General features: G+C 51.6%; 1 protein-coding gene across 3 annotated transcripts in view; it reads left to right on the plus strand.

Annotated features, from left to right (window-relative positions):
• Positions 1–20428, plus strand: part of CPLX1 (complexin 1) — a 137176-nt gene extending 116748 nt beyond the window's left edge. The window contains exon 4 of one of the 3 annotated variants that reach the window (XM_075931283.1): positions 20075–20428. In XM_075931283.1, coding sequence (XP_075787398.1) covers positions 20075–20350 — 276 coding nt within the window. In that variant the 3' untranslated portion in view covers positions 20351–20428. Of the gene's footprint in view, positions 1–9020; positions 13827–20074 lie in introns of those variants that run through there. The other 2 variants (XM_075931282.1, XM_075931284.1) reach the window with 2 other exon arrangements.
• Positions 20429–27421: the final 6993 nt, after the last annotated feature.

Raw genomic sequence — 27421 nt, forward strand, 5'->3', positions numbered from 1 at the left:
ACATAAATGATCAAGTGTTTTAAACATGGAGGCTTCACCGTCAGTCCCAAGATGGGATTTTCCAAAGCATGTACTTTAACCCCTAGGCCATGCTGCCTCTCACCCTGGCGAGGCGCATGCCCGCTGCAGGAAGAGAGCTGTCCCATATCCCAATCTGCATCCAAAGAGCACTAAAAGAAAGGAAAGCAGGCGGTGGGATGGAGGGGGAGAAATGACTGCAGGAAAAGCCAAACGCAGCAAACAGGAATCAGGCACTCGACCTCCTTTGCTGGGAACTGCCTTTTCTGCACCCACTGTTGCTATTTCGGCTGTGACCATGTGATGGGGACATGAGAGCCCTTTGGCGTTCAATGTTAATGGGGAATGGCCCAGCCAAAACCTCATTCAGTGTCTTCTCCACCAGCTCGCCATCCAGGATTGCTCAGCCGGGCCTGACCGCAGAGGGTCAGATTTAATGAGGGTGTCTCCAAAGTGGGTGGATGGAAATTAACATACTGCGAAGCAGAGGGAAGGCTATAGAGCGCCTAGGGCTGCCCTCGGTGCCAGCAGAGAACGGGGCTTCTACCAGCCATGGCGTGACTCATCAGAACAAACGAGCCAGGTAATTACTGGTGAAGAAAGAATCCCTTCTTCGCAGACTCCAAATGCCAGCAGTGACTCAGCAGAGACGGCAAGAATTCCAGGCGGAGGATTGAGTGTCAAGTGAGACTTCTTGCAACTCGACAGCTGGGACAACCTGCCAGGGGACAGTAACTCCACACGTACGTTGTCCATGCGGGTTTTCCAACACCCTGATTGTCTGTGTGTTGTTCTGTTTCCTTTCCCCTTTCTGGTGCATGCTGGGTCTGTCAGCCCGCCGGCTAATCCGCCCACTGGCATGTCAGAAGATGGTTCTCCCCCTTGCAACAGTCCTTCACAACCTGCAAACGCGCCTGGCCTGTTCTTTGCCAAGGACTGTTTGCTGTGGTTGTTGACAAAGCCGGTTCATCAAACCCCAAACTGTGGAAACATCCGTTTGGACGAGCCTTGTGCGTGGCCAGGATATCGGACCCAGGCTGGGATTTCTGGTGAAGGAGCACATGAGTCTAGGTTGGCCCGGATAGGGCTTTCCCCTGGGATACAGAAGATCCAGTTCAAATCCCTGCTCTGGCTGGCTCGGCACAGGAATTGTACCCTGGGGGCTCTCTCTGAGGCCTATCTTCCTGGGAGCTGTGGGTGTTTGGAAGGAAGACGGCTCTGCTTGCGTTAGCACCTAGAAAGAACTCCCGCTAGGTGCCCGTGGGACTGTCCTGGGCTGGCGGGGGAGCCCATGGTATTGGAGCCGCACGGCTGTAGTTAGAAGTCAGCACAAGCCGAGCGAGTGTGTGTACGGCTGCCTACAGTGGGAATTGCACCGCACAGCTGCTCTAGAGACAGACCCTGCGATGTCAGAGCCCTGTGAGCTGGAACACACCGGCCCCTTGGAGTAACAATCCACAGCCGGAGCTTGGGTTAACAACAGGACTTCGTTCCCAGGGTCAGCCAGTCATCTGGGCCGGAGCCAAAGCCGTTGCAAGGGGCGACTGCCGAGGAAGTGAGGGGCACCTTGCAGAATCGGGCCCTCCATAGAAATCCAAGGCTCTTCTCAAGGAGCTGGTTTTTAAAGCCTTCCCTGTGAACCGATCCTGTCCCGAAAACAAACCAAACAGGAGTCTGGTACCTGGAGAAGTCTGTGTGCTTCTGCTCAGGGCTGCCCCAGGGCTAATTAGCACCAGCGCTGTTCTCATTTTGCCCACGCTGCTTGGCATCTTGCTAGGTCTCCACCTGCTTGTGGCCTGGGGGTCAGCCCATGGAAGCCGACTGGAAGCCTGGGGATAATTAGGATGTACAATTATAAGGGGTTTTCAGAGAGGAGAAAATAATAGACACGGCCCGAAAGCAGCGTTTCGCCTCACAGCCAGAACATGCAGACGAAGGGGGAGCCGCTATGACACAGTGACATTCACAGACGCTGGGCAATACGCCAGTGCGAGCACGCTGGGCCGGACGCATGCTGCAAACCTCGCGCCTTAGCAAAGTTAGCTGGACACACACACAAAGGCGTCCGCCACGCAATGCTCCGAGATGCTGGCAAAGCAAAACACAGCCATGTTGAGGGGGTGGGGAAAACACCCAGACCAACCTCCCCTCCCCCTGATTTTTCTTTCAGTGCCTGGCTATGTCCATGCCCTGCTGCAAAATTGTATTGTGCAGGAATGGACGGGCTAGTTGGCTGCACTATTAGATGCCTTGGGGCCAGGAGGAGTGGTGAGCCGGATTCTCTCCCTCTTTTGTCACGCCGAATACTGGCACTAGCAGTGCCATGGGCTGGGTGGGATCTGGGATGGGCTCTCAGCTCTGGTCTATTCGGTGCAGGAAGGGAAAGCCAATATTGGTCCATGTTATTTCTCTCCCCTTCTGACTTCCATGAGTTTCATTATGGAATTAAATTAATTCATACAAAAAAAGGAGCCAAAGCTAAACACACAGACCCATAGTTCTGAGCTCAGGAAATCTCTCCAATTTGGGCTAAACCATTACGGGCCAGAGCCTTACTCTGGTATCCCCCCAGTGCTAGAACTGGAGTGACACTGGATTCTGCCAGCTGGGAATTTGTCCCACTGGCATCCACGGAGGAACATCAATTTCCATGCCAGCTGGAGATCTTGCCCATTGAATGGGTGTTTGGCTTCTGATCCCTCCTCGATGGACTTATAACTTTCTGGCAACTGAAGTATTTCTTCCAAAAGCTGCTCTGAAAATAGACCCCCAGCGTGGCTCCCTAGCAAGTTACTGTGTCTGTTGCAAGCCAGGTTGTTAATCTCCAGCACCCCACTTTCCCATGCCATGTGTGGCACCTGCTACAGAGCAGTGAAAGTCCCGAAGGAACCAGGAAGCATCCTGAGACTTTCACAGCACAGTGGCGAGGTCTACGTGGGTCAGGACTACACAGCAATCCATTGTGGTGCAGCTTCACACCCGGGTGTAACGTGCTGCGTGGGCAATGCCACTCTCTACATGAGAGAAATCGCAGGGGGAAATATTTTTAGTGTGTGAACTTCTGATTTGTAAGGATCCTGAATCATAGTTTAGGTGAGAGCCACATAATTATCTGCCCAAAGAAAGCTGGAAGAGTTTGAAATGGTTCATGAGCAAAATGGCAAATATTCTTTCGTCACGAGGAGGGGAGACACAGATGGGACCAGAGAACACCAAATTAATATATTAACTCATTTAATCTGAGCATATTGAGCACTTTCCCCCCATCCAGGCCCACAGGGTTTATTTTAATTTTATTACCTGTCAAGTAAATTGCACCGGGTGACAGCAGCCGATTGTGAGACACGCTTGTATAAGAAACAAACAAGCGGAATGTCAAGCAAATCTTTCTGAATCTATATAATTGGTTGTTTGTTCAAGGACAATCGCTGAGTATCGTTTAAATGGAAAGGTGCCTGATGAGTATTCAAATCGTTTTGCAGCTGAAGCGAAACTGACATGTTTTTCCACTACCTGCGGAAGCTGTTATTCACCTGGGGAAGCTGAGTCAATTTCGCTAGATGCAAAACCAAATTTTTAGCTCTTGTAAGCGTCGCATTTTCACCCCGCCCCCTCCTCTCGAATGCACGTGTTTCAGGGCAGATGGAAGTAGAGGTCAGCGCTGAAACCCAGATGGCACTGTCAATTTCTTTCCATCTGAGCAGTACCCATGCCGTCGCCAGAACTCGTAATTGCCACAGGAAGATCTTTGCAGGAGCAGCGGTCACACTGGGTTTGCGTCTGCTGCCAATCTAAAGCATGTCTTAAATAACCTGAAACAGAAGATCCAATAGAAAACCGTCCCGGAATCATCCCGTGCTTTCGTGTAGTTTCTGCTTGTATTACAAAACAGCAGTTTGTGGTGGTGGTGGAGGTGGGAACCAAGGCAAACTAGGCTGTGTGAGGTGAGCGGAGCCATCGGTACCTTGTGGGTAACAACGCCGGCCCCCTTTGGGAACTGCACTGAGATGTGCTGGTGGAAAGCTCTGGACAGGAGCTCCTCGCGTGATGAGGAGGGGCCAACACCCCTTAAGAGGGGTAGTGCAGGGTTAGCATGCGGAAGGGAGCTAGAATTCCCTGGCTGAGCAGTCAGCCCCGACTAGACAACAGGCAGCTCCTTCTTGTCCTTTTCAGTAGCCCTCATCCTGTTGCATGGCCCAACGGCACGTTCTTAGCAAAGCACTTCAGTGTGTTTAATTCCCATTGCAGCCGGCGGGACTTCCCCATGTGCCTGTAGTCAATGCACACGCCTAAACTCTTTGCTGACGTCACACTGAAGTGTATCAGGATCACATCAGGTCCAGGAGGCAGCGTGTCCATCCCAGCAACCAGGGCCCTGTGTTTGCCTGCTCTAGCGCGCACGCCAAAGGCCGTGCTGCCTGACACAAGCAGCATTTCCCACCCAGTCCGGCAGACGTGCCGTGCAGAGGCTCACGGCGCTCCCTCGGCCCGGAGACTGCGCGGCCCAGCATGAGGATGCTCCGTGGCTAATCGCATGCCCGCATCTGGGGAAGCGCAGACAGGCGTGTATGAGCCGCGACATCCAGGGCTCCCAGCTTTGGGAGCCGTCCCCACGCCGATCTGTGGGCTGAACTTGCAATGTGAGCCCTGCAGAGCCTTCCTCTTGGCCCTCTGCGCAGGGTGAATGCCACCCTCCGGCTAGGGATTCAGACGGGCAGCAGCACACGATGGAAACAGCGCCGCGGGAGAGGCCTGCTTTCTCAGGCTCCTGGCACGTGGAAGGACAGACGCGTTGGAGGCTACCACAAGGCACCCTTGGAATCTCTCCAGTTTCCTTGCACGGTCACCAACCCACACCCCGCTCGGGAACAGAGAACTCCGGAATAGCGCGTGGAACCAGTTCGCCCCCTCTGAGCGCTGAGGTCCAATTCGCAACCACGGGGGAGAAAGGGATTTCAGTCAAACGGCGCGCAGAGGGAGGTACCTGTTTGATGGTGGTTATCTAACATGTGTCAGCGAGCAGCAGCCCAAGGAGAGGAATGCACTGAAAATGTCACATGCTGGGTTATTCTCAACCACGCTGAGGACATTTCAATACAAGGGGCATCAGTCAGCAGATGACAGCTGCAAGAGAAGCAAATTCTCTACCGCTCCTCCAGAGAACCGGAGAAAGGCATCAATAGCCTTGCAGGGAATGAAGCCAGAAGAGAGCCCAGGTCAATCACCGCAAGACTTTGCACAGCACGGCCTCTCACTTTACTCAGGGGATGATCCCTTTGAAGCCAATCAGAGGACTCAAAGCCCACGCTTAAGTACCTTCCCCAGCCAGGGCTACAATGGGATTTTGTGGAGTAAAGGCGAATTTCATGGGCCACTCCTCTGAACGCAGGCTCTCGGCTAAGTATTTGCAGGGGTGGGCCTGACTGAACCGGGCAGGAAATGGTTTTTCCAACCCCTGATCATTTCTGAGAGATCACAAACACTTTTCCCAGCCCAGCGTGGGATGGGCATGTCTGTGATCAGAAAATCTGGGAGCAAAGGGAAATATTGGTTCATGTCAAGCAAAACATTTACTTGGATTTCAACCCTTCATTTCGTGAGCGTAAATATCTAACCACACAGGCTGGTTTTGAGGCGAAAGGCCACAGTTGTTTGGTTTTGAAAATAGCAAAAGGTTTTGAAAGGGATTTGCAAACAAACAAACAAACAACCTTTTCAAACTGAAAATTGCATGGTGGGCCACCCTTTCCCATGACAAGCTTCCGTTTCCATGGCATTTTTTGATCAAAAAAAAAGTCCAAAACTTCCCAACTGGCTTTAACCTTGAGTCATGTGGGTCAATGGCCTCGTGGTTTGTTTCTTTTTCTTGCTTGCAGTTCACAAGAGCCAACGCAGCTTCTGCCCCCAAACGTGTTTCTAGGCTGTGTCTTGTGCCGTTAAATCATCAGTCTGCAAGTCCAGGGAGCCCTGCCCAGAAAAGATCTTGCTGTTACCTTGATCTGTGCTGGCTGAGAAGGTGCCAGAACTAACCCACATGATGGTGACCAGGATAGTCGTCCACAGGGAAAGGAGGGCTGGTTACAGACATGAGGCACAGATTTCAGAAAGCGATGGCGGAGGTCCGTGGGAGAAACAGGTGCGCTGCACCTTGAAAAATCAGGCCCATGTTGGTGGGGGAAAGTTATTTCATTAGCTCCAGTTGGCGAGGTCAGACACCCGGGTGTTCAAGCCCTGCTGGAGTCCCTTGGCTACGGGTGATTAATTTGGCTGTTCTGCTTTCCCCCCATTTTCCTTGATTTAAGAAGGGTGTATTCGAGAGAGACACAAGATCCTTAAAAACGGGCTTTAGAGGGCGGGGTGGGGCAGCATAATCCACCTGCAAGGGGATGGTCTACGACAAAGCATGGGGTGGTATTTTGTCAGCCAGTCGTCTCTTCTAGCATCACGTTCAAATCTGAACCTTTGTCTCCAGTGTGGGGAGAATGATGCATCCCTTCCTTTGGAAAGCGCATTGAGATACAAAGGAACGGCTCATTACCGAACCTTTAAATTCTTCTCCTTCGGTTGGCGAGGCATAGCCTGGGCGTGCTCCAGGGCTATCCAGGGCTGGGTGTGGGCTAGTAGCAAGAGTTCATTTAAAGCAACCCTTGGTCTTTGAGTGCAAAAAAATGAGTTGCTTACTCTGCTGTGCCCCACTGGTGGACATTCCTTCTGCGCCCATCGTTCGGCACACAAAGGCAGGAAAATGCTGCCATTGGCCCCTCACCTAACTGGGGAATAATTTGTCTTAAATAACCTTTCCATGAAATGTCACTGGATTTGAATGGGGGATATTAGAGTGCTGCTTAGCATCAAATGGAGGTAAAATAATGAGACGAATGTCCCCGACACACACATCAAACAGGGCTGGCGTCTGCAATTAATTGGATTTTAAGGAAAGCGGTGCTTTAATCTACCGTATTAATCTTGGGAATCTGTCACTCTGAAACTTCACGGGGAGGGGGAGGGAAGGCAGGAAAACTTTTCTTCAAGAGAAAATGTTGAGGAGTTTCTTGATGAGACCTGCCAGGCTTTGGTGCCAAAGCGTTTGGGAGAGAATGCAGATGAATTGTTGGTATTACAGCAAATGATGCTGGCTTTATGTAATGGGAGCCATAAAAAGAGCAAATCATGCAAAGTGCATCTGCAGTGGGCCTATTCAACAGCCCTGTACTAATGATACCAGGAAAATACCAAGCACTTTGCGCCACTCTAATCCTTTGATCTCTCTGAAATCCCATGTAATTTTCTTTTCAAAAACACTTATTCTTGCAAAGTGTTTTGCTGGCCTTTACAGAGGTTCAGGCTAGTTAGTCACCCTGTGAATCTGCTGTGTCCAATTTCATCTTAATTCCATTCAGGGCTTTAATTAGAACGTGGGCAAGAGGGAACAAAGGGAAGCGGACGCATTCAGAGTAGGCAGACAGGTCGGTCCAGAGAAAATCCAAACCTCCCCTCAGCTCCTCTTCATCAGTTCAGCTACACTGCGATGAAGGGGAGCGTCAGGGGGCTTTGGGTGTGGACATAACTGCTGGTACCAACGAGCTTTTCTCTAATGCCCCCGTCAGCTCAAAGCCACTAAGCTTTGAAGTTACAGAAACAGCTGAAAATGCCCTGAGAAATGTAACGGCTCTCGGGGAATCAGGAGGGAGGCGATAGAAATTATTCCTGGAAGTGGGTCAAAGGCAGATCTTGAAAGCCACGACCCTTCTAGACTTAGGCCGGTTTCTGAGAGGCAAGGAACGGGGCCACATCTGTTCTACTGAGGTCACCCCTCTGCTTCCAGTCAGGTTTTCTCTGCAATTCTAGTGCCACCTGGCCCCAGATTAGAACATGAAGGCCTGGTCTCCATTTACCATTGAGGCTGGCCTGGCTGCTTTGGTCAAGAGTATGAAAAATCCACACTCCTGAGCATCACAGCTGGCCGACCTAGCCCCGTGTGCAGGTCCGCAGATGTTTTGGGACCATTGGTTGGGGCAGTGGCATCACTGCACCCACAGAAGGATCCCGTCAGTCACTGCAGGTTGTATCTGCACCCCAGGGTTAGGTATTGCCTGTAGCGTAGACAGCCCAAAGTCTTCCAGTCCTTTCCAGCTATCCAGAACCTTGGCCAAACTCTGCTCCCAGAGCTAAAGCTTCCTTGATTGCAGTGGGTTCAGTGTTTGGGTTTGGCCACCTGGAGATGCTCAGGGCTTGTCTTCAGGTACCATCAACATAGCCCCGTCTACGGGAGAGCTAGGTCAGTGGGTTATTCACACCCCCGAGCAAAGCAGTTATATTCAAAGTACAGGCTGATAGTGCAGACCTCAAGAAGGTTAATCCAATTTGTCCAAAGATGTGAATTGAAAGGGAATTACTTCAACTGTTAAACCCCTGTTGGATGCTCCGCGGGATTAAAGTTTTCTGCATTCAGTGTAGCTTGAATTCCCTTCCAAAGTGAATTAAACAAACCTAAATGTAGAGCCCTGTGAATACTGCACAGGGACATCCACCCAGGCATTTAATGCCGCTTCACTAATCCACTTCAAAAGTGAATTTGGATTAACTCCCCTGTGCCCTTGGGCTAACCTTGAGCGTGGTGGAGAACGCCACCCACGGCTTTGGAAGATTCAAACCCACATTTGCGTTGGCCTGGTGCCGAACACGAGCAGGGGTGGGACAGGCAGTGTGGAAGAGGGCTGCTTTGAACAGGACGCTCCTGTTCCTGGTGTAGGGAGCAGAGGGCTGCTAAGAATCACACTGGTGTTGCAGCAGCGCGAGGCGCGGTTCTGTTCCCGTGGGCTCCTTGGCCAAGCTGACATTTGGAAGCCGGCTCCTCTTTCAAGGCTCATGATTATTTCATAGCGTGTGCTGCGGTGAGCTGGGATCCTTGTCAGAGCAAATGTCAGGGTCTGATGGGCCTCCTCCCCTGGCCCGCAGCTCTGTTCACCAGGTGTCTGACAGTGTGTTCTTTCCCCCTGCAGTACGGGATCAAGAAGAAGGAAGAGAGAGAAGCCGAGGCGCAGGCCGCACTGGAAGCCAATGCCGAGGGAAGTCTGACGCGCCCAAAGAAAGCCATACCCCCCGGCTGCGGAGATGAGGAGGAGGAGGAAGAGGAGAGCATCCTAGATACAGTCATCAAATATCTACCTGGCCCTCTTCAAGACATGTTCAAGAAGTAGCGGCTGCGGCCTGTGAGACTGTCATGAACAGTAAAGCAATGGATTGCTCATGTCTCAAATGAGAGTCTACAATCTTGCCACACATCACACCCCCCACACCCTCTTCCCCCACTCAAACCCCCCTCCCCGGCCTCTCCCTGGCCCCCTGAGATGCCATCCATTCCTCGTGTGTACATAGTCACATCCAGTAGACGCCTCTGAATGGGGTAAGGAGCCGCAGTCTACACAACTTTTATTATAAGCCATAGTACTATGTATGTTAAACAAGGCAACTGTACATTAAACAGAGCAAAGGAAAAGCTTCCTGTTTGTTTCCATCCAAAGCAGACTGGAGGGTTCACTAACCGTGAGCAGTGGCTTCTTTTATTTTCCTTAATTAGTGTCATAGTTTTAATATGCTAGTTGATTGTTCATTGCTGGGTACATCTCTTGTACCAAGAGATGCCTCCCTCTCCCCCGGAAACAGACCCTTTTCCGTCCGAGTCCATCACCCTCATGGAGAAGAGATCATTTGGAAAGTGAACCATGCGCCACCCCTGGCGCAGAGCTATGGAAGATCCAAGGCTTCCGCACCAGGGGTGGATGGTAGAAACCAGCCGCCTTAGATTCTAAGCAAGAGTCTTGTTGCTTTGGGAATAGCCATACTAGGAGGGTCGTGTGGCCGGTGCGGTCATGAGGGCTAGGCCAGACGTCGGGAGTGTCGGGGGGCAGCACTTCCCAACCCAGGGGCCTGAGGAGCCCAGCATGGATACCTGGACTCCCCAACCTTTCTCTTTTGGCGGAGACCCCCAATGCCATAGTCAGTCCTGCTGTGTCCCACGAATGGAATTCCAGCGCCAGCATGTGTTGTGGCCATACACTGTTCCCCCAGGGGGCGCCAGAGAGCAGGGCCAAGAGGCAGGAACTGATCCCCAGTTTGACTCCCAGTTCTGACTCTGCTTCTCTCTGTGCCCTTGGGCAAGTCACTTAACCTCTCTGTCTCAGTCCCCCCTACATCTGGACACTGGAGATTATAATAGTTACCTACCTCACAGGGCTGTTGTGAGGGTCAATGGGTGAATGCTTGTACAGTGCAGCACAGGAGCTAGGTATTGTTAGAACATGGTGCCATCATTGGGTACATAGGCATTTACCCTGTGATGGGAAAGCGGGACCAAGACTCTCCTAGCATCACAATTAAAAACACCTTGAACTCAGATGGCATTAGAACATCTCCCAACCTAGGGGTGTCAGTGCCGAGGGACTGTGCCAGATGACACAGTGACCCCAGATGCTGCTGCTTTGCTACCGCAGTGAGTACGTGTTACAGTCTGATTTGTTGCACAGTTCATACCATCTGCTCTGCTGTTTGGAGAGCTGACCTTCGGATTCTGGGATTCTCTCAGCCCAGAGTCGCTTCGGGTTCTGGCCAGTAGGGCAGCATCTTGGTCTCCTGAGAAAAGAAACCATCTCAGGAGACTCCAAACAAGCGGATCATTTGCCTGGCAGAATTGCACGACTGCATGTCCAGGCTGTTATTCATTCTTTCAAACATACTTAGAAGTAAATATCCAAATAGCACGGATGGCTTAGGGGAAAATATCCCATGGATGCAGATTGCTGAGTTACGTATGCCTGGGATTACATTAGCAGAACAGCCCGTTCATCAGCAGCCATGTGGCAGGAGCAGTGCAAAGTCAGCTTTGGAGTTAGAGGATGCTTTGCTGTTGACTTCAGTGGAACGGTGGGCCAACGTGTTGTGATCTGAATCCTCAGTTCTGAATTTTAATTTTTCTTGAGCTCGGTTAAAAACTCAGGGTCAGATTCTTTGCTGGTGTAGACAGATGACGCTTCCCTGCAGTGAACAGAGCTACCCGCATTGAGTACCAGTAAAGAATGCGGTCCTGACAGTCCATAGATAGCATCTGAGCAATCCCATTTGCTCTAGTGACACTATTAATGTGCTTAAAGTTAGGCACATACTTAAGAAGCTTTCTGAATTGGGATCCTAATTAGATTCTCCGAGGCCAGGCAGGAGCAATCTGTGCTGGATTTAAGTCGGGGAGGTGGCAGAGGGCTGTTTGTGCTGTCCCTTGTACATTGCCTGTAGATTCACCCATTCCAACTACCACAGGCTGTCAGCTCCCTGCGAGGGATGGACCAGAGTGCCCAAACCTAGAGCACAGGCTGAAGGATATTTGCTGTCCAGAGACTTCTCTAGAGCTGAGCTGGGTTTAGAAAAACTAGCCCCAAGAAAGTCGTGTGCTGGGGGCGGACCAGCCTCCCCAGGGCAAAGGCGGAATGTCGGGACATCTGACGATAGCATCGGTCTTTGGGGCCCTCGCTTTCACGAAAGAGAGATGGCTCCCCCTAAGACTTCCTTCCATAGCCCACGTCATTTCTTGTCCTTGTGCCTGGGGCTGACACCAGAGCAGTCTTTCCTAAGAAGGGCACTCCGTGCTCCCTTGCCAGATCTACCGTGGGCACATTTCTCTCCATTTCAAGTCTAAAAATCCTTCCTTGTCTTTAACCTGGGAGCTGGTTTTGAAGTTCTTTTTGTGGGGTATTCATCTGGGCCTGTCTGGAGGCCAATTCTTCCATCCCTTGGTAACACCGGATACTTTTTACTACTCTTATTCATTTCAGAGACATGGCTCCGAGCCGGGGGAACTGGGCACGTCATGTGAGGAGTAGGTGCCTCACTGCCATCAGGAAGGGTGCACAAAACCAGCGGCTGTTGCTCCTGCTTTAGCCATGACTCGGCTGCGGGCTATCAGCAATGCTTTGCCTTCCTCACCATGCGAACCCTATTCCCGCAACACAAGCGGTGCCTGCGGTCTGGTGGATCCTTTGCTCTGGGTTTCTCAGGGCCTGCCTTGCAGAGACACCATGCACTGCTCTGTGCCGCCGCAGGGACTTCGCCAGTCGCTGGTTTCACCAAACTGGTCCCAGCTGTTCCCTGATCGCATCCTGGAGTAGCTAGAGCAGACGCCTCGGCTGCAGGGTCTCGCTGCTCATGAGCAAGTGGGGCTGCGCCGAGCCAGACAGGCGGGTTTGTTTGGTCAAAGTTCCTTCCTGTGCTTTTCATGTGGCCTGTTAGGAGAGGGATCTACATAAAAACACGGGGCCTTTCTGGCTCAGGCAAGTGTTTCCATTGGCCCCAGCAGGCTGGGAAGGAGAGATGGGAGAGCCGTTTGTCTAGCAACATTCACCACAGCTGTTTTTGGCGCCATTGCAGGGTTTCCCAGCTCACTCCGGCTGTAGCCAATATCCCTCTCACCTCAGCTCTCACAGCCTGGTCTGGTCCTTCTGCCATAAGCTCAACAAGAGAGTTTCCTTTGCCAGGGGCTTCCGTGGGAGTCGATCTGAGCTTGCCCTTTTCCCATGCTCATTCTTTCTGCCTGTGAATTATGCACAGGTCAGCCCCTACTGGAGAGAAAAGCAGGACACACTGGCCAGACTCACCTCAATTTACTCGTTTGGACCTTGACTAAGTTACGGGCCTAGCTCAGAGGGTTTCTTCAGCTCCAAAGTGCCTCGCCGGCTTTGAATGAAGTTGCAATGGGCACTCCCCCCCCCCCTCCTGTCCCGAATTGGACAATCATCCCTCCACTAACTTGCACGGTGCATGAACGTGAGGAGCACTGTAAAAACGCCACACGCTCAGTCCGACGTCAAAGCACTTAAACAAGACCAAAGAGAAACATGGTTCATTGTTTGGATTCTGAATATCTCTTTGTCTTCCCATGCCATGGTTTTAGTTGCATCACCAATAGGTTCAATCTCAGGAAAATGAGGTCTTCTGTTTTTGATTGGTTTTTATTTACACAGAAAGGTGGGCAGCCATTTTTTTTGCCAGTCTTTCTCCTCCATAATGCCAGGGCCTTTCTGTTTAATAAAAAAAATCAAGAAGTCTCCACTTAGTGGAAGGCAACTAATTGAGTTTGACATTGACCTTCACGGACTCACATCTATCTTTAGAGAAAGCCATATGAAATCAGACTGCAATATTAATTATGAATGCTACTCTGTGTTTAAAAAAAAAAGAGACTAGATCATGTGCTAAATCACTTTGGCGTTTCTCTGTCTATGTTTCCAGTATCGTACGTTACCCTCGTTTCTCCCCGTCCCCGTCCCTGCGTCAAAGAAGAACCATACCAATGCTGCTGGCCCCATCTTTTTGACAAGCTTACCGCACTAGCGTAACTGTTGTTAGCAATCAACTCTTGTGACCTGAATGTAATGTCCTATGTATCTGAAATGTGTCCGTATCTGTTTTACTCTGTTACCAAGATAATGTTTTCCATGTGCTGAGTCAGTAAAATATTTCAGTAACTGTCCTCTAAAAAAAATGCTTGTTTTCATACACACACACATGCACATACACACAGAGGCAAAACTCTTAACTAGATGGTGCATTTTTCTAATAGAAATGCTCCCAATTGTCTCCATGCATGCAGTACCTTCCAAGCAGCCAGAAGATGATTTAAAGTAGAGACTTTGTGAATGTAAATTTCATTTGTAATTTGCCTGCTACCTTTTTCTGCATGCCATGGATAAGTGATATGATGTTCTTTTAAAATGGAATCACAGCCAATAAACAAAAAAAAAATAAAGTGATTTCATACATTTTTGTAATGCTTTCATATTACATCCCCACCTTGCTGTCCCCGGAGATGAAAATTCACTAGTACATATGCAAATGAAATTGTAGTGGAGCAATTTAGAAGCCTGCACATACGGGAAAACAACAGAGGGATGTTATTTTTTTTTCACTTGGCGAAACTTCACCAAGACAATGTGACACCCACTGGCAATGAAGCCTAACTCATAACCATGTCTGTGTTATTGCAAATTAGTTTTCCTTGGTTTCCTTAGTTAAAACAGAAAAGATTTCCCTGTGAAAGATGGAGGCTCAAAACTCAAAGCTACCTGAGCAGACGTGAAGCTTTAATCAGCGAGCAAGATGTGCTACTTCGAAATCGCACAGACTGTTTCTGTGAATCCAGTTCTTGCATTTATACAATGTGTCAGGTTGTTGAAAACCCTTTTGCATAGACTCCAAAGACCCAATTCTCCTCTTAGTTATGCTGGTTCAAATCAGAAGCAACACAACTGAAGTCAGTGGAGACATGGGGTGTAAAAACTGCATGGGGGAAATCAAAATCCGGCCCTAACATATTCAAGCCTTATTTTTTCCCACGGAAAATATTTCCTTCGGGAGCATAGAGCAGGTGAGGGCTTGTCTGCCAGTTAGTGAAGAGTAAGAAGCACCATGATTGAGTATTGGATACCAGCTTAACCTTCTTGTTAGTCTATGCGGCATGTTCAGTGACTACAAATATCTCCTTTATATCATGTATGTCTACCATGAGGCTACCAAGCCAAAGCCCAGAGGAGACTTTTCATGGCTCAACAGCCTTTGATCAGCCCTTGGACTTGCTGTCTGTAGGAGTTAAGCCTCATGCCGGGAGGAAAAAGATCCCTCTTCCCCATCACACCAAACGCCCCTTGCCTGGAAGGGCGGTAATATCTCTGCAGCCGAGGGAGCAGCAGGCTGTTGAGGGAGACATCTAGACTTGCAGAGCACTGAATGGGTTTGACACACTGCCCTGTTGCGGACAGGAACACGCTCTGTTGTGACACAAAGCGCCCGCCACCGAGTGTCCAGCACTGGTATGGTTTTCAGCAGGCAGTTACCCAGAGCGTTCACCCTGCGGTACCTCTCCGGCAGTGAAGTCAGAGGCTAAGGCACATGTTTACACCTCTTGCATGGCCCCTCCCCTCTCTGGGCCTGCTCCCCTCTGAAGGGCCACGCTTTCCGACAGGGCCTGTGTCGCTCACGACAGCTAAGGGTTGGGTTGTTAGCTGCCCCTAGCCTAAAAGTTATATCCCCATCAGGCATAAAGCACCAGGCATGGGACCTTCCAGGAATAAGAGAACGAAATTAAACCGACGGCAGTGAGCAGTCCAACCCCCTGAAAACCTCCGCCCAGCGGTTAGACGCCTTGCTTTTTATTTGTGCTTTTAAGTAGCAATATTGCTGGGCATTCGCTGCTTCCTGCAGCCCAGGGAATAATACCAGTCATTCACGAGTTGTCCTGTTTTAGTAGCTGAGGCTGGATTGTTGATGAATTTGGGCCTCCGACATGATTTGCTCCCTGAAATGTGCATTAATTCTGACAGTGGAATAAGTGTGGGTTTAGAAAGCAGACCACCAACCGAGCCTCTATAGGAATGTTACACGATCTAGAAATAAACAAACAGAATACCCTCGGCAGGCTGATAGGCACCATTAACCAGGGAAAGAAAGAACTATGTGCCTTGAATCAATAGCACTGGTTTAAAACAAACACACACTCTCACGTGGGTTTAAACCACAGTCAGCAAAAGCTGCTATTTTGCTCAAGGCTGAATTGTGCCGAGCGGCTTCCTCTTTGCCAGGTTCCTGCCTACCGCACCTTGAAGAATGGCGTGGGGTTAGAAATGTAGGTAGCGCCGTGATTTATGCACCTGCAGAGTGTCGCACATCCGTTCCGGGGTGCGAGCGGACAACCTTGTGCGCACGCAGCTGGCTCGCAGCCCGGCCAGGATGGCTTGCAAACCAATCCAGCTGAGGGGCACGAAATAACCAAGCCACTGCGTTTCTCAAGGGCGCGGGAAGGTTGCAAGCAGAATATTAATGTATTATAAGGCTGCCTTTACTTCACTCTCCATTACAGCTGTCTGCAGCATTACCCCGGTAGGGCTAGGAGAACCTATCAACATGCAGCTTGTAATAACGTGATTTTAAAAAGGGCCCGGTCCCTGTATGTACTGCCCAGAGATGTTCATTTACGAAGTTTTTCCAACGTTGGCAGCTTGGGATTTTCCTTCTCGTCACATTCCAGGGCTTGTGCGAGGAGAAAGGGGGGTACAAATCCAGTGCCCCCCACGCATTAGAGGCAGAGAATGAGGCCAGGTTGAACTGGATGGCATAGGAACAGTGGCGGGTGCCCATTCAGGCACGCAATGACCCTACCACAGGGTGGTACTGCTGAAGGCTTTTGCTGCGAGCGCTGGCACTACAGGGAAAGAGGCTGCGGGGGAAACTGCCCCCGACTGCACCATCTTAGCTGGACGCCCCCAGGTGGGGCGCTGCACGAGGGGGGTCTAACGTCTGAGTCTAACGTCCTCCTCCTGCCCCAGGGAGGGCTGAAAACACAGCGCGCGCCCCTGGGCAGGGCTCAGCGTGGCAGAGCGCTCTGCTGGCCTGGCCTGCCGCCTGCCCGTCTCCGCTGCCACCTGTTCAGCACAGGGCTTTGGGGACACATCACCCCGGCGTGGGGCAGGGATACCGGGCCCTGGCACGCATGCGGGGCTGCTGTCGCCAGGGCTCCTCCAGAGAGAGGCCTCCCGCCCAAGGCGCTTGGGTGGCTGAAGAACAGAATAGGCCCCGAAAGCAGAACAGTGCCCATGGCCCAGCAGGATTCTATCTGGGGGGAGCAGGAATGAGGGGCCGAGGGTGGGGGGGGGCTCCAGGTTGGGGGGGCTCAGGGCGGGGGCAGGAGGGGCTTGCTCAGCAGTGTAGTGGGGGGGGGGGCACTACAGCAGCTTTCTGCCTCTCCTGGCACCGCCCTGCCCTGGAAGGAGCAGGCCTGGCTCCTGGCAGAGACACGAGCAGCTGTGCACTCTGCTCTTGCCCGCAGGCACCCCCCAGCTCCTATTGGCTGGGAATTGGGCAATGGGAGCGTGGCACCACTGTCAGGGTGGGGGCAGAGCCCTGAGCCCCGTGGTCCCCCACCTAGGAACCAGACCTGCTGCCAGCTGCTTCCGGGATGCAGCAGGGCCCGCAGGGCCAGGCCAGGCCGGCAGTTGCTTCGGTACCCCCACCGGTCACGGGTCCCTGCAGCGCGGTGACCCAGGACCTGGCATGGAGCGCCCCAGTGCTGGGCCGCGACCAGCAGTCTGACACCCACCGAGCCAGATGCTCACTGCAGCCCCATCTGACCTTGGCATCGGAGGTTTCCCAGTTACCATTGTGCTAGAGACTGCACAGTCGGGGTGAAATACTCAGTAGCCAGCATCGAACCAGACCTGGACAAAATCACTGTGAACATTAAAATATTTTTGCCAGTGGCCAAAATAATTGTGTGTAGGCTCTAAGTTGCTTTTCCCTAGAGCTCGAGTCTAATTGTGCCATTTCTCCAAGGCATGTTTAACAAATGCTGACATCATTAAATTACATAATGGTTGAAACTCGGTTCATGTGGTTGAGTAAAGACGGCTTAATTGGCTTTTTTTAACATTATATTTGCCTCGGTGATGGATTTCCATTAGAAAATCATCTCGTATTTGCAGGAAGATCTTAAACCCCGGTATTTTTAGACTGACTCATTTTCAATCAATCATATTAATGGGGCTGCCAGAGGACAGCAGCATAAACAGGGAGAGAAGCCCAGCAGAAATGGGATGTATTGACGGGACTCTAAGTATTCGATACGCTCCACAATGTAGGACGTGTCCAGTGGGTTGGCAATGGAAGGGTGTTTTTTCAAGAAGGAAAGAAAACGTTGGTTTGCTTTGAAATGGTTCACGGGCATGTTCGGTTTTGCTTTTCTAAAAGGAAATCAAAAGGGAAGCAACGTCCATTTTCACTTCCGCAAAGGGCACATTTTCTGAGGGGGAAAAGTCATTTTTCCCAGCTGTACTGGAATACCGAATCCGGCAGGGCCAGGTTTGAGTTTCTACGTTCCGACGGTCCAGGCATCATTGGCGCACGGCTGTAACCTGAGCAGCCCCACCTCTCACACAGAGATGCTTTCTTCCCTTGGGTAGTGGTTTGAGATCACTCACCACAACACAGCATAAAGGAACTAGGGTTGGGGAGGGAGAGTGGGGGGAGGCGGCCGCTTAAAAGTCCTTTGCAGCCACTGGGAGTCTGAGGACAATGGACCGATTGCCTTTGACTTTGAACAGCTTAGCCAGATTTCCAGAAGCCCCGAGCACACGATGTCCCCCTGGCCTGCTGTGCCCGGGGGAACGCTCGGCTCCAGTTGTGAGGGTGGAGGTTTTCTGAGAATGGGGCGCACGCTGCATCGGGAGCGTGCCAGGTGCTCTGCAGCCATCTTGTCCCTGTTTGGCTGCAGAGCATGGTGGGGTTCTTCACTAGGTTTACGCATGGCCACGCCACAATCCCCGCTTCCTTGGGAAGAACTATTTCTTCATCAGTCGCCTCCTGGAAACAGCCGTGACACCGAGCGAATGGAGCAGAGCATGAGCCCTAGTGTCTCCCCTGGGCTCAGAGGTGGCCTCTGAGGTTTGGCAAACCACATAATCGATTTCTTCTTAGACAAGAGGGTGGCTCAGCCCGGCCTTGCTAGCAACCCGCGGACGTGGCAGGCCCAGGGCGCACGCTCCTTTTCGAGCTATGCCTCTGACTGCTTGGTCTACAGCCCTGGCGTTTGCTTCCTCATGCAGCCCGGGAAAGACTTTGGTCCCAGGCCCGGGGAGAATGAGGCTTTTGGGGGAATGTTCCAGTTGGTTGTCATGTCATTTCGTTGCAGGGCAGGGAAGCCGCCTGTCTGAAAGACGTGGCTGCAATTTCTACAGCGGCCCAGAGGATTTGCAGGTCAAGTAAATGGGAAGGAAGCCGCCAAATCTCCGGAGCTGCTATGAACACAGCCTAGTAGCATCCTCTGTGGATACTGCTACTAATTTGCCACCCCCCTTACTCCTCCTTTATCCATTCATTGCTCAGGTAAAGAGAAACGCTCCGCCGTGAGTTTCTAATCCCCGTCTCCCTGGGACCCTGTCGTGTGCCTGCACACCTTTCGGGCCACAGACCAGACTCCTCACATCTCTCTGAAACACCAGGCAAGTCTACGGCACCATAAGTCATCGTGGTGATAAATAAGGTTTCCAAGGCAGGGAGCCTCTTTCCGTGCTGTGTTTGGACAGCATCTAGCCACATGGGGCCCAGGGCCCAGCAATACAAACCCTGATAAATAGGCATGCCTGCCAAGCTGTGGGTACGGCGCTGAAAGAAAGCGGTTCAGCGTCTCGGCCCGTGGAAATGGGAGTCTCCCCGCGGAACACATAACGGAGCGGTGCGGCTTTCCATCAGCTGAGACGCTGTCCAGGCTTGTTACTGCTGCATGAACAGCGAGGGAGCAAAGCTGCGAGAGACGTAGTTAGGAAGAACTGACCAAACCTGCATCTTCGCTTCTACTTGTAATGCAGTTTCCCTCCCCCTAACCCAGACCACCAGGCAGGTGGGTCTTTCAGGACGGCTGAACTCACCTGCATTTTCCCAGTTCCAGAACCACCAGTGTCCCACACTTCTGTGCTCACCCAGAGTGGGTGTGCTCCATGGCCCTCAACGGTAACGCGCCTCATTTCCACAGAAAATCACCAACCGGCTCGTGTTGCCTGCAGGCAGGGCCTGGATTTAGGGGCAGTTCCTGAGCTCTGGCAAAGGCAAAGTAGAGTTTTGTGGTTGTAGGGAACCCATCGGCAGGTGAGTGCGGGGCGGTTTCTGGCTTCACTTGCACCCTCCTCTCGTGAACACCTTACCAAATCTGATGGTGGCCCTTCAAGAGTCACTGAGTTTAAGGCCAGAAGGGACCATCTAGTCAGACGTGAGGAACAATTCACCTGTTGCCCTGGAACTGGGTTCAAAAAAGAACAAGGGAAGTTCCTAGAGGACACGTCCCTCAATAGCTGTTCACCAAGATGAGCAAGTTAACATTCTTGGGGCCTCGCTAAACCTCTGACGGCTGGGTGGGGGAGGGGGGACAGGATGCATCTTTGGTCCTGGGCTCTGTTGGAAACAGGCTACTTGGCAAGATGTACCATCGGTCAGATCCTGTCACCAGTTCTTATCACCTCCTTTACAGGCCACTAAACGCCACTCGGCCAAGCCTACAACCAGAATGAGACCAAAGGATTCCAGCTCCCCAGGAGACCCCACGGTTGTGTGTGATCTGCAGAGAACAAGAGGGTCTAAGATACACCAATGCCCCGGCAGGGGACGGATGTGGGGAGCCAAGTGCATGACCCCCCGGGTTGCAGAAGAAGGTGAAACAGCCCCGCATCTCTGCCCTGCATGCGGGAGTTCCGCTTCCACTAAACACACCAACACGGTGTGTCGGTCCTGCATGGTTAGTGCCTAATCTCGGAGTAAAGCTTCCATTTTTCAGAGGAGTTGCAAGCAAATCAGTTAATTAGTTTCCGAGGTCGACTCAATTAAAAGCTGGCATCAAATGCGTTCGCATTCTAAGTGGGTTTCTGGGCCGCTTTTGCTTAAAAACAACAAAATGTGCAATAATTGTACCTAGCGGGAGCTAGCGGGCGTCTCTGGGGTGACATAATTACTTTGTTAATTAACAAAAAGAAGAAAAATGGCGTTTTACATCATGTACGCGGCGCAGCTGCAGCCATGTCACACCCTGGATATTAGAGACACGAGGAGCAGGAGGGAAGGCCTTTTAACGGACCAACTTCTGGGCATGGTTAATCCAGGGTGTCATCTCTAGTGTCCTGACAGGTCTCCTGGTGCGTGTGTGTTTCTCTGACTGCAGTGGCCCTCAGATTAGATAAGGGATACAAGCTGCTCATCTGGTGCCTCCAAGCACTTGTTCTAGCAGCACTAGGGATAGAAGCAAGCGCTGCTCCAGCTAACCCTGGCCCTCCCTTAAGACCGTCCCCAGTGTCAGAAAATGGGCATCCCCATCTTCTAGCTCCATGGGCCTAGGGGGGCTGAGGGGGCCAGTCAGAGGGCACGTTGAGCTCTGTCAGCGATGGACCAAAGAATGGCTGGGGGAGGGGAGTGCCAAGCGGCATGTGTCTATGCCAGAGGACTTGTGGGGAGGAGCTGAAAGTTGGCCCCTGGGATGGGAAGAGATCAGGTGACTTGAAGGCCCGTGGACTGTTTAGCTGCAAAATGATCCAGGACCTCCAAACAGCGATAGGTTTGGTTCAGACTTTGCCTCGTTTCTTTGTGGCATTCCGCTCTCACTGACCCTGCAGCAGCTGCTCCGCCAGGCACTGAGCAGGAACGCTGCTGCTTTAGATATTCCGGGCAGCGGCAGGCCAGCATGAGACGAGGCAGCAGCAAGGCAAATAATTACTGCAACCACTCCAGAACAGCAGGAGGCAGTGAGCCTTCTGCGGCCCATGCCCCTGAGGCACAGTTCAGCATCAGTTTGAGTCCTGGCACAAGCCGGGAGGTTTGGACAAATGTCTGGGAGGATGCATTGGACAGGCAGGGCCAGAGATGGAGAAGAGAGTGAGTCAGCCACCACGCAGCAGGGAGAGGCCTTGAATCAGAGGGGGGTGGGTAGGGAAGGAAGTGGGAAGGGGCGTGGCCTGTCTAAGCCACACCCCTGCTCTGCACCAGGTGGGAGGGTGGGGCTATAGAGGACAGAAGAATGGTGCATCTGAGGGGGCAGGGCAGGGCTGGTGTGTGGTCCTGATGCTGGCTGGGTGGTGCAGGTGGGTGACGACGGCAGAGGCGAGGTGGATTCAGTGGGAACATGTTTTGACCTTTCTGACCTTTTAAGGTTATAACATTGGTACGGGAACAATTTGTCCTCATGTGTCAGAGGGGTTCTGTGCCCTGTAGGCATATGTAGCAGGGTACTGGCACTCCTCTGCCTCCAACTGACAGCCTTTAGGGGCCTGTGAGTTCCCCGAGGTGTTAGGTTTACCCCACAGTGCCCTGTGAACACAAGTGGGGTTGGGAGCCTCACTCTGGACTCAGACTCTGTGAATTACGAGAAAGCTGCGATCACAAGGGGTCAAACCAGGACAGCTGCATCTATCTTACCTATGTGTCCCCCTTAACCACAGTACCCAAGCACTCCACACTCCGTAACCCAGGGAAGAATAATCAAATAAGTTAGAAGTATCCAGGTCAGCAGGGCCTGATAAATTTCATCTTCAGGGGTGAGCTGAACCAATCTCGCAGCTGTTAGCAATTATCTTGGCAAGCTCAGGGAGGATGCATGTGGTCCCAGCGGACTCGAGAAAGGCAAACACTGTATCTAGCTGTAAAAAGGGGAACTGAGGGAATTATAGACCAGCCAGCCTAACTCTGATACCTGGAAAGACATCGGAACAAATGAACAATCACTTTGTGAGCACCTAGAGGGTAATAAGGAATAGCCAGCATGGGTTTATCATGAATGTACCCTCTGGAGTCAACCTAATTTCTGTCTTGAACAGGGTCACTGGCCTAGTGGATGGTGGTGGGGGGAGGAAGCTGTAGACATGCTATATCTTAATTTTTCTTAAGGCTTTTTACACTGTCCCACATGGCATTCTCCTAAGCAAACTAGGGAAATGTGGTCTAGATGGAAATATTTTAAGATGGGTGCACAAGTGGCTGAAGGATCATACATGAAGATGAGCTATCAATGGTTCACTGTCAAACTGACAGGGAGGTATCTAGTCATTTACAGTAATTGGTGCAACTAACTGTGGCCTAACAAGGATTGGGACCATGGGTTAACGAGCGCAAATGACTTTAATTGCTTTAACCTACTCTGGAAGGAGGGGAAAGGGGAGATTCACTCTCACTATTCGCAATCACACTCACAGTCCGACGAAATGCAGGCTGAGCACCCAGCACCAGGAGTTCATGCTGAGTTTCATGCTGTTGGTATCTGGAACCGGTTCGCTGGCCCGGCAAGCCGAGCAGAGGGCACCTCTGGGAGGTCTGTTTGGTGATCCCCTTTCGGGTGCTCTCTCTCTCTTCATTGTATTGACAATGTCACAGGCCATGTGCAGCTCCTGGGTCCACAGTCCTTCCTCAGTATCCTCTCTGGGCCGTGTGCACTCAAGTTCAGGTGAGTAAAAGTTCATCACCCACTGCCTCTTCGTTTCCCACACACACCATTCACTCATTCAGGAAGGCGGAATCATAAGGGGAATTTACAGAATCTAAGCTTTACATCAATTATAACTTGCAAACAGATAACTATCCTTTACCCAAGTCATTACTGTTGAGGGTGAAGGAGGGGAGAGAATGAGGAGCAATGGTCTCAAGTTGCAGCCGGGGAGGTTGACTATTAGGAAAAACTATTTCCCTAGGCGGGTGGGGAAGCGCTGGGCTGGGTTCCCTAGGGAGGGGTGGAATCTCTATCCCGAGAGGTGTTTAAGTCCCGGCTTGACCAAGCCCTGGCTGGGATGATTGAGTTGGGATTGGTCCTGCTTTGGGAGGGGGCTGGACTCGATGACTCCTGAGGTCTCTTCTAGCCCTGGGATTCTATAAGTGGTTGAACTGGTTTTACCAAAGAAACAGGACTGGATTGATGGAGGAGGGAGTAAGCAAATAAGAAAAGGCTTACATGCAGAGAATGCAAACAGAAATGCCTGGCACTAGTGAAGACAGCAAGCAATACCAATGAAACATGGTTCGATTGTGGTTCAATTGTTTCCCCTCTCGAACGGTCCACGGCAGTTTAGGAAGGCAGCAAGCTAGTTGCTGAGGTCAAGAAACATGGGACTCTGCACAGGCTCTTTCAGCCCTACAATTCTAGGGTTCATTTACCCTCGCAATGCCCCTGTGAAGTAGGCTGGTGCAATTATGCCCGTTTTACAGATGGGGGAACTGAGGCACAAGGCAGCCAAGGGACTTGCCATGGTCACATCAGAAGTGAATGCTGGAGCAGGGAATTGAATCAGCATTTCTCCAGCCCCAGGCTAACCACCCGGCTTCTCCCCCTTCCTGCTATTAGTCAGACAGAGAAAGGCTGCTGCAAACCGAGCAGTGATTAAGGGCTCTACCTTTGCAGTGACAGCCGCTGTGCTACAGAGAAAGATAAACACCGCGCTACCCAATGCGCTGGAAAAAGCATCCCCTTCCCTTCCACATCTCCCATGTGCGGGGCCGGCTTGCTGAGATTAGTCGCGGCAGGCTCAGTGGATTAAGCAGGCTCTCCGCGCCTCCACGGCCCGGTCTGCGTTCCCTCTGCCCCGGCCTGTCATTTCAGTGTTTGTCTTCCAGCGAGACTGGGAGCTTTCTGCCAAATGGGTGAGGGAGGGCGGCTGACTCACAGGCTGCTTAGCGCCAAGTGGGCTGGAACCACAGGCTCGCCTGTCCCAGTGGCAGACAGGTGTGCACAGCACAGAATCGGGGAATCCCTTCCTGGCTAGGCTCCAGGATAGAGACCTGGCTGCACAAGGCGGGTCGTGTGGCGGAAGCCAGTGGTTTGGGCCGGGGTCCTGTCGGCAATTAGTTGATTACGTGGCAGCCTTCCAGCAGCACGTTTCTGGAGGCATCTCTCATGCCCAGCGATTCTCTCCCCCCAGAAACGTGCTGCTGGAAGGCTGCCGACAGGACCCCGGAGCAGCGAGCGAGAAACCAGGCTGCTCCCCAAAGCTGCGAGGCCCAGCTCACAGCGATGCGAAGTGCTCACTGCTGTGAATGAGTCACGAGGGGGCGTAGGCAGCGAGTGAGTCTCTCTCATTCCCTTCTGCTGTGCTGAACTCCTCCAAGCTCATCCCCAGAGGACATTAACATTGCCCTTCATCAGGGGCAGTCTGGGTCACAGCTCCCGCTGGCCCTGGATTTTGAGATGCTCTACTTTGTCACACTGGCCACAGTGCAGTGGAGCCACCCTGGACGGCGCAGGCTGGTCCAGGCTGTCCCCCGGGGGAGGGCGCTGAAAAGGAAAGGGGCGATATTGGCGGAGGCTGGAGGAGATGTCTGCGAGTCAAGTGCTTAACTCAAGTTAGCTGACTCAGAGTAAAATCAATGAACAGTCCTGTGGCACCTTAGAGACTAACAAATATATAGGATCATGAGCTTTCGTGGGTAAAACCCACTTCCCCAGATGAGTTGGGGCAGAAATCACAGAATCCAAGAGATATATAATAGCAAAAGCAGCTACCTGTCAATTGTAGGACCCGTGTTAATGAATTAATTAAGTGAGCTGGATGTGACCCATTCATAGCTTTTGGTGTAAAAGTGTGAATATCAAAGGCTGGGGAAATTGCCTTTGTAGTGCGTTAACCAGTTAATATCTCCATTCAAGCCCAGGTTGACAGTGTTAAATTTGTAAATGAACTTCAGTTCCGCACTCTCTCTCTGTAACTGGATGGTGAAATTCCTTTGTAGAAGAATGGCTACTTTTAAATCCATTATTGAATGTAGTTAGTGGATTAAAGGCAAACCCTGGGGCATTCCACAGTCACTAACTCTCCCTACTAATATATGTGAAGACTACAAACTGACAGATCTTACCTGGAGCTAGTTAACGTGAGCTAAACACACACCTTTTCCCCAGCAGGCCTGTGGCTCGCTAGAGAAGTGTGAGGAACACAAGGCATTGCAGAACTGGATCAGAACTGTGGTGCATCTAGTTTAGTAGCCTGTCCCTCACAGTAGCCATCATCAGGAAGGTGCTTAAGTTGGAACTAGGCACATATGGAATCTCTTGCTCACAGTTTCTTCCTCTCCTCCTCGGATGGAGGTTGGGCTCTGTTTCACCGCAGGAGGACCTCTCTCTCTTCCAGACTTCCGCTGTGGTTTTTCAGTACTGACTCATGCAACCTCGGAAGCCTGCACTGCCCCCGTTCTTCCCGATCCAGCTGTGCCGCCCAACACCTTTTCCCCATGCTCTCTTCCCGGCAACATCCTTTTCATTTGATTCTCCAACCAATTGACAACCACCTGGGGGAGAGGTCCCCAAAGCCGCTCGTCGGTTCAAGCCTGCCACTTATGTCTCCTTTGAAACCATGCCCACTATAGCTAACCTTTAGATAAAAGCACTCTCTAAATATAGCCCGATGCTAAAATTGCCTCTCCCCCGAGCGTTGCCAATGACTCACCATCGGAGCGCTTCAGAGGGAAAGTTTTGCAAGAGGTTGGTCTCTGAAGGCATGTGTCAGACTCATTAAGGAGCAAAACAAATTATGCCCATTAGCTGACAAGACTAGACTCCATCAGCTATTCCTGGTGCAACCTGGGCTGTACGCAGTCGTACTCCGAGTTTGGGAGCCCCACACAGCCCAAGAGAAGCAGAGCTGGGACTCCTCAGGATTTCTGCTTCCTGGACATTGGAAAGCGGCTGATGGTCCCCAAACAAAGCTTTGACTCCTGGCTCCTGGCTGCAGTGACTCATGCTGAAAGCAGAGAGGTGCCAGAGCAGTGTAAAATGGCTTTTACAAATGGAATCAAACCATGCCCTGGAGGTACAGCCCTCCATCCCTGGCATGCCCAAACGCCCTGGGGCATCAGTGGTTCCGTTCTCCATACTTGCCCTTGGTGTGGTCCTATACACTTCCACAACGTGTCCCAGATCAAGCGGCCACGGTTCCCACACACCGGGCCTGGATGGAGATGAAGCTACAGTGCATGAGACACCAGGGGAGCCTGACTGCAGCCGGGTTTTGTGATGGGCAAGGCATCCAGCCGTGGGCCCACAGACACCTAGAAACCAAAGAACTCTTAGGCGCTCTAGTCCGTCTACCTGCCAGTCCAAACTGTCAACTCATGGGGCAAGAACCACGTCATGGGGCTGTACGGTTCTGAGCGCAATGGAGCAAGGCTGGGCCAGCCAGGCACTAAACCAAAGCACCAATAAGAATGGAAACTATTTCCTGGATAGGTCATGAAGCGAGGAGGGTTTGTCTTGTAATCAAGACACTGGCTGGGTTGGGACCTGCAAGGTTCCCCCCCCTCATCTGAAGTGGAACATCTTTCTGAAATAAACCCCCCAACATTTCATCGTGGGAATGCTGAAACAAGCCGTTTTCGAGGCGCGACCAAACTTAACCCAAGGTTTGGCTCCATCTGCGTTTGCTGTTGGTGAAAAAAAACCCAGTTCACATGAAGTTTTGTCTAGCTCTTTGGGACCCTGGACCACGCTCAGCGTGGGTCTTGGTGCAAACGCTCCATACAACATGACAAGGTGGATCTCAGTAGAGATATCCGGCTGGGGCTTAGTTTAAAACCACACCTTCCGATGGGGAGCAGAGTTTGTCAATTCACACGGGAGGGTTCTTTTACAAGCAAGCAGACTGGTACACTTCACAAATTGTGACAACAGCTAACTGTACAGTATTACCGCTTAGTAAGCTTCAAATGTGCTGCTACCTCTAGTTAGTGGCTCAGCTGCAGGGCATCTAAACCAGCTCCTGGGCGATGCTGGAGACTCGTTCACGACTATTCTCTCATCTTGTCTGCGATGCGCTACACCCTTCAAAGAAGCAGTTTGTAGTAAAAAGAAATTATTTCT

Source organism: Pelodiscus sinensis, chromosome 6 (assembly GCF_049634645.1).
Source record: "Pelodiscus sinensis isolate JC-2024 chromosome 6, ASM4963464v1, whole genome shotgun sequence".
NCBI lineage: Eukaryota > Metazoa > Chordata > Testudines > Trionychidae > Pelodiscus > Pelodiscus sinensis.